The 12,631-nt window shown below is 39.3% G+C and overlaps 1 protein-coding gene across 1 annotated transcript in view; it reads left to right on the top strand.

Moving 5' to 3' along the window:
• Positions 1-12,631, top strand: part of cped1 (cadherin-like and PC-esterase domain containing 1) — a 302,217-nt gene that overhangs the window by 259,503 nt on the left and 30,083 nt on the right. The window contains exons 16-17 of the mRNA XM_048608017.1: positions 8,004-8,121; positions 10,159-10,295. Of these exons, the coding sequence (XP_048463974.1) occupies positions 8,004-8,121; positions 10,159-10,295 (255 nt within the window). The remainder of the gene's footprint in view (positions 1-8,003; positions 8,122-10,158; positions 10,296-12,631) is intronic.

Consider the following 12,631-nt stretch of genomic DNA (forward strand, 5'->3'; position numbering starts at 1 on the left):
ATAGAATGTTTTAAACCAAAAGGAAAAGACTCCTTTTATTTTTTTTCTCAGAATGTATTATTTTTATTATTTGCTTCTAATAAGTCTACAAACCGGATTGCATGTTATGTTCACAATAATGAATTTTCTTAGTTTGGCAATTTTAATGAAGAAAGATACATGGAGTCATCTACTTATTTTTTAAACTGAAATAAGTGATAATGAAGACTCTGTTCCATCAAATCATGATCAAAATGTAATTAATGTAAAGGATAACAATTTTAAGGAACACAATGTATTCTGAGAGTAAAACTGGCTTACAATTCATGTTTTCTCTATAAGAATATAAGAGAAGGAACAAGTTATTCAGTTTGTCATATAGTCCAAAATTCAACAAGATTATGGCTGACATACCTCAGTTTATGTTTCTATTCCTTGAAAATTCTAACATACAATCAAAGCTGATTTTGTGTTTGACACATATACCATGCAGTGCACAAGTATGAACAAGCAAATCCCTGTTAAGTTATCTTGTTGCAGTTTGCTGACAGCAATCACAGAATGTTCAGAAATTTCATGCTACCCTGTGAAGCCCTGTGCAAATTGTTAGGCTGCAAGGCAGGAACTTTCTAATGTCCATGTTAGTTTGAGTAATTCCTCCAAATAAAATAGTAAGCTCAGTCCTCTAGACACTAAATGAACACTTGCAGTCTGACACAATTGATTCACAGTATGATTCATCTTGTCTGATCTATCCACATATCGCTAAACAAAAGAGGCCTTGTGTCAAGAACAAATTCAAAATTGCTACTGAACTTGTCCAGCTACATGTGCCACATTGTATTTCATGCCCGAGCAATTAAAATTCAAAAAGTGCTACACTTCTATTAATATTTATATTGGCTAACGTCATGATTACTACAAAATTCAAGAAGTCTGGTCAACTTGCCATTTAGAATTAAAGAGATTTCCAATACAGCAATACTTCAAACAGTACTTCAACCAGAACTTAAAACACCAGTATGGACCAATTGGCCTGAATGGCATTTTTCTGTGCTGTAAATTATATGCAAAAACATATTTGCATAATTTGGTATTCTTATGAAAGATCTTACTTCTAATTACATCGCATTTTTCGACATATTTTAATTTGAGTTTCCTGAGTTTTATGAAGTATTCACTTTTCTATCATTTAAATGAATTAGCAAACACAAAATTTTAATTCAAAGGTGTTAAAAATAAGAAAATGAAGGTTCCCCTTAAAATATTAAGATATTTTTAACTTGCAGGTGGTGACTTTGTTCATGTGCATTTTTTTAATCTGTCATTCTAGTTAATTCAGCAAGTCCTTGCCATTCTCTACAATTTATTTTACAAAGATCCCCCTCTCCCATCAAAACATTTGTGGCACTTTTCCCATTTCTTTGGCTCCTATATCACATTCCTCCTTCCACTACTCCTTCAAGTCAGGAGGTCATGTTTTGGGTCTCCACAGTGAATAACACGTTACCCTGATAACTTCAACTTCATCGCATGTTATTGATTCCCACCTCTTAGCATTCTTCACTTTCTTCAATTATGGCCATCCTCTGATCTGGTCATCAGAGGCAGTGTGAAGTTTTCTGAGGCATTCTCTGATCAGTTCCTCAGCTCTGTTCTCCAATGTCTCCCCTGCCTCCAGCACATCTTCCAACTTTAGTATTTTGCCTCTGGAAAAGCAGTGTTCAACTCCAGTTAGAAGGGAAAGGCAAAAAGTAAACAAAATGGGCAAAAGAAATGTATGAGAAGAGAATGAAAGCAAAGAAAAAGAATTCAAAATTCTTTCATGGGCACATAGATAGTGAAAGACAAGAGGAGTGATAAGGAAAATTAGGGACCAAAAAAGGGATCTACATGTATAAACAAAGAAAGTGGATATAATAAAGGTAAACTGGGGCTTTCCAAGGCTCATTGCTTTTCTTGATATATGTGTATGTAAACACCTAGATTTATATGTATTTTATGAGGAATTCTCACCGCAGTTCATCTTGGCAAAAGATGCATCTAATAAATTTGCTGCCTCCTTCCTCTTTCCTGGTAAAGATCTCTAGGGCCTGGTTGGTCTAGTGATGCAGAGGAAAACCACTTGTTTATCTAATGAAAATAAATCCTTGTTTTAAACAAGATGCGTGATGGTAACTAGCTGTAAATTACATTGGTATGATAGACATTGTTTGTAAGACTATAAGAGAGACCTCAGTGTTAGGTCATATTCCTTCAATGTCCAAAGCTGTTCTCCAACCTGGGTCCTCAGGGTATCATCATATTGGCCGATGCTTAAGCACTTCTCAGCATTTGAGATCCTTACACACACATACAACAATATAGGCAATACGCAATTTCAAAAATGTACTATTGGTGCTAAATGAGAGACAATGACAGACTTCAAGACAGGTTAGTGGAATGCACTATGAAGTGCCAATGAATTTGAGCACACGGAAATTTGAAGTGATGCATTTTCGTAGGAAAAGCAAGAAAGGGCAATACAAAGCAAAGGATACTTTTCCAAACAGAAGCAGGAACTGACGGATCTGAGAGTTTACATGCACAGATAGTTGAAAGTTGAAGGCACAATGCGAAAGTCAAAGAAAGTTATCCTCGGCTTTATATTCAAAGGAATAGAATACAAAAGCAATAAAGTCATGACAAACCCTTATAGAACATTGGCCTCAAGTGTAATATTTGACAAAACATTCCCCTCCCTTGTATCGTGTGAACACTGGTGAGAAAGATGGGAAAATCTGGAGAGAATTTTTAAAAATCAGAGTCTCGATGTCAAAAAAAATTAAGGACTTAAATAGTGACATCAGAATTTTGTCATTGAGTGGCATCCATTTTATTTCTATGTATTTGAATCTTATTAAAGCCCCAACTTCCTTATTCAAATGCCACTTTAATTCTACTGTCCTTCCCCAAGAAAGTAGATGGTGAAAATTCCTGAAATGTAACTCAGAGTAGGTACCTGGCAGCTGCAGCTTCCAGAATATTTGTCCCCCTGCCTTCATGTAACTGTTTCTTTACAATAACATCCTTTCATGCTTTATGGTCACCATTCACCTCAATCTTCATCCACACAGGTTGGCATCAGCGAGCCAACAATCTCAATACATCATTATGTCTGATCTTGAACTGACTCTCAGAATACTTCAGCTCTTCAACTCGTCACTTGAAACTCAGGGACACATACGATGTTCATGCTTTTGCCAGGTCACTGTATGCACAGAAGCACATGTGCATTTCATGCATTACACAGAATGCATGTTATGGCTCTTAGCTTGTTTTCTTAGTACTCACTCACTTACATGGACACTGCCAGTCTCTCTGTACTTAACATTGCTCCCTTAACACATACTCACTGCGCTATATTTTTAGCTAAGTGTCATTTTCATCGAGTTTCATGGAGAGTTTCTCTCCACCTAAAATGTTTTCTTGTGTAAGTGTCCCATACTCACCTCATTCCATGCTGCTAAGCACCCCTCTTGCCCGATGCTAGCCTAATTCTTCATCTTGCTTTAGCGAGACATACTCACCACTATCAGGGTATACCAGCATCCCTGGTACTGGCACCTTACTCAAAAGGCATTAGCACACCCAGGTAAGTTCTGACAGTCTGAAGCTGTCCAGCACAGTTGCAGAAATTCACCTCAGCCATGGCAGACAAGGTCCTGGTGATCAAGGTCGTGCACAGGAAGGATGCCCTGTTCCTATAGGACCGTTGGTGGAGACCATGCCACCAGATCCTGCCAGCCCGGTCCAAGTGTGGTCGTCATGGTCCAGAGGAAAGCCCAGCAATGCAGGAAGAAGGTCAATGACCTCCACTACAGCATAGTAAATGCCACCATCTGCTCTCTGTCACTTCACATTCACTCTTACTCTGTTTGTGCTACAGCACCATCAAGGCTCAGGTTCTTCTCCTCTCATAATTGCACATAACATCTTGTCTCACCTGGTCTCTTTTCCCCTCCTCAATCCCTATATTATGAACCCTGCATGGCCTCTGTGCTGCCTATTCACTCACAGAGGACACCTCATCTCCTTTCCCCTAAGCAGCATCAGCACTATTACCCACTTTGCCTCACTCAATCCTTTTTCTCTCACTATAGAAGAAAAATGTCAATACAGGATCGGGGGTGCACCACCTGAGAGTTTTGGTCATGGCTTTGAAAAGGCAATTTGGGAAGCACCTCAGGAGGACAGAAATTAACTTGTAAGAAGGGAAAGAGAAAGGGAGTGGTGTTATTTTCTAGTAGGGTCTAACAGGGATGCCCGAGGCCCAATGGAACTAGGAAACGGGTGCTGGTTATATGTTAACTGAGGGTAATTCAGTGAGAATAGGGCTCAATGTAGCACAGGGATAGCATCCCTACCCATAGCATCTGTGAACAGGTTGATTAGAAAATGCTTAATGCAATGTTATGGTGCAGTTGTATAGTATCCTTACCTCTGGATCAGAATGCTGGATTCAAGTCCCATCTGCTCCAGAGTGATATAACATACATGCACAGGTTGATTCAAAAGATCAATTTAATGAGAATTTGGTCGTGTATTTTCAAGTGATCTGTGGTTTATGAGGTAGAATAAAAATTTAGTTCTGGTCACCCTGTTATAGGAAAGATATTATTAAGCTAGACAGAGTTCATAAGAGATTTACCAGGATGTTGCGGGGTACGGAAGGTTTGAGTTATAAAGAAAGGATGGATGGGCTAGGACCTTTTTCACTGGAGCATAGGAGGTTGAGGGGTGACCTTGTAGAGGTTTATAAAATCATGAGGTATAGATAGGGTTAGGTTTTTATTTCCTAGGATGGGGAATTTCAAGACTAGGGGCATATTTTTAAGGTGAGAGGAGAGAGACTTAAAAAAGACATGAGGGGCAAATTTTTTACACAGAGGGTAGTTCATGTATGGAATGAACTTCCTGAGGAAGTGGTGGATGCAGGCACAGTTACAACATTTAAAAGACACTTAGATAATTGGAATGGTTTGGAGGGATATGGGCCAGGAGCAGGCAGGTGGGACTAGTTTAGTTTGGGATTATGGTTGGCATTGACTGGTTGGACTGAAGGATCTATTTCGGTGCTGTATGACTTTATAACTCTATGACTATAAAAGCACATATTTTGCCTAATCAACACTTCTATCTCTGGTTTTTACCGTGTAGGGCGGGCAAAATTGTTATTGCAGAAATTGACATGGTCTCGATGGGCTAAATAGTCTCTACCTGCACTGTAATTATTCTGTGATTATGTCTACCTTCTCATGTTCCGACTTCCAATAACATTTATGTCTATATTAATTTCTACCACAGGTGCCATGCCTCTCCTTGGACACATTTGTCCTCATGATATCACATTTTCCCACCACTATTACTCCTCCTGTAGGAGGAGAACCTTTCAGTCTTGAGGTCTACAAGCTATAAACATGAGAGAACTTAGTGAGCACAGTCTGTCCATTATCAAATATAGTTTGATCATTTCAGACTCTGCAGTCTCTCTCTTTTAATGGCCAAATCCCAAAACTATGACAAGAACTTCCTGGAGAACAAGAGACAATTTCAATTCCCTTTAGTCTGTGACAAAACGTCTCCTTCTACTTTATCTTGCTGTATCTTACATTCTTTGCTCACCTCAAAAGAGGATTAGATTGTGGTACTACAGAGCGTGGGAAGATATGCAGAAAGTCTGGCTCCAAAAATACAAATAGCTGCTGTGCTATGCCTGCCTTCTGAATATTCAGTTCATCACTACTTTTCTCCCCATCTTAGATCCTTTTCTGTACCTCTTCCCCTGTGGTAATGAAAAGCTAGTTAACAGATCCGCTAATTAAAATGCAGGGTGATTACATTTGCAAAGCCTATACTCCTTCACCCCATGTTAATCAGATCTCAGTAGGGGTGCTTCTAGCTTTCTAAAATGAAGTTAAGATCCACATTGACATCTCCACTTCACTTAGTGATCAGAGATCAGTGATCTACTTCACAAATTCCACCAGCAAAAATCTACAGTGTGTTCTGCATTCTTCAATGTGTTGACTCCTTCAACCACTAAGGGCTGGACTTCACAGGGTGCTGTAGTCCCCAGTCCCTATTCCCATCACCAGCTAAAATCCAATGGCGTCTCCAAGCAGACTTTTAACACTGGGAGCAGTGTTTATTAATTTCTTTAAGGCATGACTTCCACCCCTTCTCATCTTAGAGAGATCCAATCCAGTTGGATGGCTGTCAGCTCTGTAGCTCTAACAGTGTCACCAGGAGTAATGGCCACTGCTAAGACTACAGGTCATTCCAGAACGCTGAGGAGCCCAGGCAAGTCTGAAGTCTTGCAACTTGTGTAGGGGGCTAGGTTTAAGAAGTCACGGTAGAGAAAGTTAAAGGGGAGGGATGATCATAAAGGGGAGTGATTGTCTCCACTGAGTTTATTGGTGTACAAAGGAGGCTCCCGCTACCATCACCAACCCTTCCACCCCTTACCCCAATCCCACCATCAATCTGTGCAGTTAATTTGCCAGACTTCTGGCATGGTTTGGACCTCCACTCACCCCTCCCCCACCATGAGTAACATACCTCCAACAGAGGAATGAAACCCTTGTTACCATTAATTCACCCAGGTACAAGCAGGGTCTCCGTTGCCCCGAACACCCCCTAACCCCCAACAGCCCCACCTCCACCACCCACAAAATTTCAGATAGGTTGAGGGACTGCAGAAAATCTGTTTCGGCACATTTCAGCCTTTGAAACACTTATTGCCCTTCACCCTACGGATGACAACTGTGTTTTTTCACCTTATCCCATAGCTTCTTCAGTCTCTTTAAGACTCATATTTGGCCATACTTTTGCTTCCAACCCAATTACCTTTATCTCTTACCTGGCCAATGTCCATTCGGTATCCATATCCTGTAAAGCTCTCTTAGAAGTCAATCTTTACAAAACAATTATAGAAATACACATTGTCTTCTGTTCGCTGTTTTAGTCAAATGATTTAATTGAAAAGAAGTGATATAATGCTATTATGAAAATTTTGCTCGGTGACCTATCAATGCTACCATATGCCGGCATGAATTTGCCTAGATAGTACAATCACAGGATCTTACAGCACAGAAGGAAGCCATTCGGCCCTCTGAGCTTTGGTTTTCTCTTTGAAAAGGTTGTCCAACTCTGTCTCACACTCCAACGTTTTCATCATAACTCTGGAAATTAGTTCTTTTGGAACATATGTTCAGTCGCCTTTTGGAAGTTCTTATGATATCTGATACAACTGCAATAACAACTTGCCTTCATAGAGCCCATTTACAAACTACTATTTATGGGGCATATTTAACAGTGTAAACAATTCCAAGTCACTGCACAGAAGGATTACTGAATAGGGTTTGACCTAGAGCCACATATTAGGAGATGTCAGGGTTCAAAATAATCTTTCCATAAAAACTAAGCCATTCCAAACCCAATAAGTTAAAATAGGGATCATTTTATGAAAATGTGCTCCTGTGATGAAGCATTGCAGAATATGAGCCAAATAAGGAATGTCTCATAATTTTCCATCTTTTTATATTAATGGACAGGAGTATACCACTAAATTCATGGTATGAACTCGTGTTGAAGTGATGGGTCTAAGTGGCTGAATATGTAGATATTGAAAAATGATTGAAGGGATTATTGAATACATCAGTCATACATGATGGTTCATGCTCTGATAGATTTAAAGAGAGAGCGTGAGTATCTTCTGTGAAGAAACTAGCTAAGGTTTATTAATGGTGAGGTTTGCATGGATAAATAACATTACTTTGAGAAGCTATTTATGTGTGAAACCTTTCCATTTATAGGTTCAGTATTGACATGGAATCCACGAATGGCATGCTGTACACAATCTATGTCAAAGGTTTAATCTCAGTCCATATTATTGCTTAAGCTATCAGACTGTCTTACATTATTATTCTTTTAAAAATACGTGAACTAGAAAGTTAGTCATTTTGTTCTTTATTTTCATGCAGGACTGTGAATTGATCATTCGGCCTGAAGAACCTTGTGGCATTCAGCCAATGTCAAGCCGTTATTTCACAGCAATTTCTCAGATGCAGTTTCAAAACTGCAAGACAGGCGATGCCAAAGGTAGGTAGTCATCACAATGTGATTGAGACCTTTCGGACAAATTATAGTTGGCAGGAAATCCCTGTAGTGCATTGTAAAGCACAGGTAAAATTTCTGATTATATATAATTTAAGCTGTGTCTTCAATGCCTTTCTTCTCAGCAGAGATAAGTATGTCATGGACAAAAAAGGTTACTGATAGTTTCTGCCTCCATATCATATTAAAGAAAGGTGCAAATAAATGAATTTTAAAAGAACCAATTTAAAATACATGTAAAGAATAAGAAGGCACCTTGACAATACAAACTGTTCTTCTCAGAATTCACTTTACACTTAATCCTTAAAACCACTTTGGTGAAAAAGGTATTTGCTGGAAAACCTCAGCGGAAATTGCAGACAAACCTCTTTGTTGGCTAGATTCATGTTGGCTATATTCATGTGACTAGTTGAAGAGTATAAAATCTTACATGCTCAATAGCATAGGAAAGATGGAGCAGCGATTGATAAAATTCAGCTAATATCACTTAGGTCATTGAAATTATTTAGTAGGTAAAAGGATGAAAGTTGCCTTCTTTAAAGATCTTACTGTTCAGTTTGTTCACATGTTGGCTTTTGCAAAAACTCTCGTAATCTTTAATGCTTTGCTTTTACAGCCAAACCTGCATAGTTCACAACATGTCTGGTAATAACAGTGAGAATTATGGCTCGTCAAACAAATGTTACTGACATTATCCAGATCTGAAAACAGCTGTAGTGGTGGGATACTTGCCATTAATTTTCAGAGTAGTTCTATGTGCTTGAAGGACTTTTCATGTGTATAACCTATGGAATATATGACAGAGACCCTGAGACAATGATTAAACATTTCTGTTCAATATCAGCTTTGGTTTGCTTCATCCATCCATTCATGACATGTGGGCAATCCTAGCTAGGCAGCATTTATTACCTATCCGTAATTCCCCTGAGAAAGTGATTTGCACTTGCTTAAGTGTCACTGCAGGTACAGTTGACCTCAGGAAGATTATTAGTGAGGAGTGTTACTTGGAAGTCTTGATGACAACACAGTAGATGGAAATGTCTTGGCAAAGTCCCAGCTATTGTCTGAAAATGTGGGGGCAGCTCACCAACCATAGATAAATGAGGCCTCACCATCAAAATGGTTTGGGACTCTGATTCGTTCCATTGGCAAGTGGCCTGATTGCCCTGTCAGTCATGCAACAAAATAAACAACTCTTGTTAAAATGGAAGCCCTGTGTGGAACATCATTTTTCAAAATGTTCCTTGCTATTTTCAAACTCTCAAGACAGAAATGACCATGCTCAAAGCTTATGACATGAAATAAATCAGTTACTCTGTTGTAATTTCTTCTATGTATCTATTATTCTCCATGAATCTGAAGCCTGCAATTTTGCAATTGCAACAAAAAAGTGCATTGAAGGAAGAAGTCCCAAGGCTAGTTCACTGGATCAGTAGAAAAATCTGAAAAACTGAAAAGAGCATACTCAACAGTTCTGAGATAGCAAGGTGTAGAGCTGGATGAACACAGCAGACCAAGCAGCATCAGAGGAGCAGGAAGGCTGACGTTTCAGGCCTATCCATCTTCAGAAAAGAAGAAGGGTCTAGGCCCAAAACATCAGCCTTCCTGCTCGGCCTGCTGTGTTAATCCAGCTCTACACCTTGTTATCTCAGATTCTCCAGCATCTGCAGTTCCTACTATCTCTACTCAACGGTTCTGTCAGCCTTTGGAAAAAACCTGTAAAATGGGCCCGAGGGTCTTCAGTACCATATGGAAGGGAATTACTGTTGTGTCAGGCTGCTGCCAAGGACACCTTAATATTACTCAAAGCAAAATGGCATCAGGGGTAACCATAACATTGTTCAAGTCAGGGACTTGACATGTGAAATTAGTACTTCAGTGTCCAACAACATGGAACACAAGCATTCTAATGTGTGTTTTTACCTGTGATCAGACTATAATGGGGCATCAATAATTCCAATCTTTTCAATAAATTAAGAATACCATATAATAATAGCAGGGTCCTTTATGCTGCTGTTTCAGGACAGTGGGTTGTTCCTTGTCTAAGCTGCTCAGACAACCAAACTTGTGATTGGCAGAAGGCACGGTGGCAGCCAGAAAAATGTCAACACCTTATACCGACTAAAAGTCAACTTCAGCAGTGTATGAATGGAAGAAAGGTAAGGGCTTGTTCCATATGGCTTTCATTGCTGTTAGCAACATCATACAGTCATGCAATCATCCTACAAGCATGAATGTACAATGTACATAGAATGTACAATGTAGAATAATACATGTGACAAAAGTTCTAAGTGATTTTTGCATGTAATGAGTTAAAGTTTAATGGAAAGCTGTACCATAATGAAATAATATTGTACATTTGAACAACCTGCTGAATCCATTCTACTATTATAGAAAAACTACACATCACAGTGTTGGGAGTTATGTTGAATGGAGGTTGATTTATTCACAGAGAAAGAAGAAAATAAACTAAAAGCTTTATCCTACTGCATTAATAATAGAGCAGTGTTATTGTTATTTTATGAGGTCTTGTTTGTTATGTTCTCATTGCTGAATGAATGTAGAAAATAGCTCATATGAGAAAGGAAATAACTTTTGCAACAGTTAACTTTGACCACAGTTAATACTTTTACTCAATAAGGATATTATTTTGTAATTTACTTAAACTTTAAATGCAAATGAAGAAGATGTGAAAGGCAATAGTTTTGCTTAATGTCTTCGTTTCCTTTCAGTCGTAACGTGTATGCAATTTTATATGTCCAAATGATGGATAAATTTATCTAAATACAATTTAGTCTTCAAAACCACAAGCTGAAACAAATCAATCCCCACAGACATGTGGTACTACATACAATTCCAAAGTTCCCTAAACTGGCCTGTGGCATGCAACGGGTTGGTTAGCTCAGCTGACTTGTCAGCTTGCAATGTCACCTTGAATGTACCACTTTCTCAAACTCTCTCCTTTTCTGAGGTGTGGTGACCTTCAGGTTAAACTCACCACCAATTGTCTTTTTGTAATGAAAGAGGACTGATGGTTTACTATTAAGTATGCAGCATCTCTCTTTCCCATTTTCTTAATTATCACTTGAGTCACGTTCACCAACAACCAACCAGGTGCTCAGAAATGGTTGTCACCCAACTGATACTTTCTTATAGAATCTCCCTAGTTAGTTCATGGTAATTCCTGCCAAATGGTTTAATCAGTTCTGGCAAAACTAAACTAGCAGCAGTAAAATTGTCCATTCACAATCTCTCCACTAACCCTGTCTTCAGATTTAGAAACCATAGAAATGATAGAGCACAGAAGGGGGCCATTTGGCCTATCTTCTCCATTCCAACTCGAAGACACCCAGATGCTCTTTCTAATTCCATCTTCCTGCACATGGCCCAAAGCCATACAGCTTACAGCACTTAAAGTGCAGATCCAGGTATCTTTTGAAAGAGTCTAGAGTCTCTGCTTCCGACACCAACTCAGGCAGTAAATTCTAGAGATTTCTGTTCTGTTTAATTGTAACACATACTCACACACCTTCCTCGCTGTAAATATGCCTTCTCTATTCTCCCTTCTGCTGGAACACTCCTTTTCTCTTTACCACAGTAGCTTGCAGTAACTTGCTGCCTCTTCCCGGAGGCATGGTTAGTGTGTTTGCAGATGATGCCAAAATTGGTGGTAGAGTCGACAGTGAAGAAGATTATTTAAAATTACAAAGGGATCTTGATCAATTGGGCTAATGGGCTGATGAGGGGCAGATGGAGTTTAATTTGGATAAATGCAACGTATTGTATTATGGTAAAACAAACAGGGGCAGGACTTGTATAATTAATGTTAGGGTCCTGGGTAGTGTTGTTGAACAGAGAGACCTAGGGGTTCAAATACATAGTTCTTTGAAAGTTATGTCACAGGTAGACAGCGTAGTTAAGAAGGCATTTGGCATGCTTGCCTTCATTGCTCAGACCACTGAGGATAGGAGTTGGGATGGCATGCTGAGGTTGTATGAGACATTGAAGAGGCCACCTTTAGAGTATTGTGTACAGTTCTGGTCGCCCTGCTAAAGGAAGGATATTATTAAATTGGAGAGGGTTCAGAAGAGATTTACCAGGATGTTGCTGGGACTGGAATGTTTGAGTTATAGGTTCAGGCTGCGACTTTTTCCACTAGAGTGCAAGAGGTTGAGGAGCGGCCTAATAGAGATTTATAAAAATCATGAGGGCCATAAATAAGGTGACTGGAAAAGGTCTTTTCCCCAGGGTGGGGGAGTTGAAAACTAGGGGGCATTTTTTAAGATGAGAGGAGAAAGATTTAAAAGGGACCTGAGGGGCAACTTTTTCACATAGAGACTGGTTCATATGTGGAAAGAGCTACCAGAGCAAGTGGTAAATGCAGGTACAGTTACAATATTTAAAAAACATTTGGACAGGTACACGAATAGGAAAGGTATAAAGGGATGTGGGCCAAATGCAGGCAAGTGGGACTAGTTTAGTTTGGGAAACTTGG

The sequence above is a fragment of the Rhincodon typus genome, chromosome 18 (genome assembly GCF_021869965.1).
Source record: "Rhincodon typus isolate 14 chromosome 18, sRhiTyp1.1, whole genome shotgun sequence".
Lineage (NCBI taxonomy): Eukaryota > Metazoa > Chordata > Chondrichthyes > Orectolobiformes > Rhincodontidae > Rhincodon > Rhincodon typus.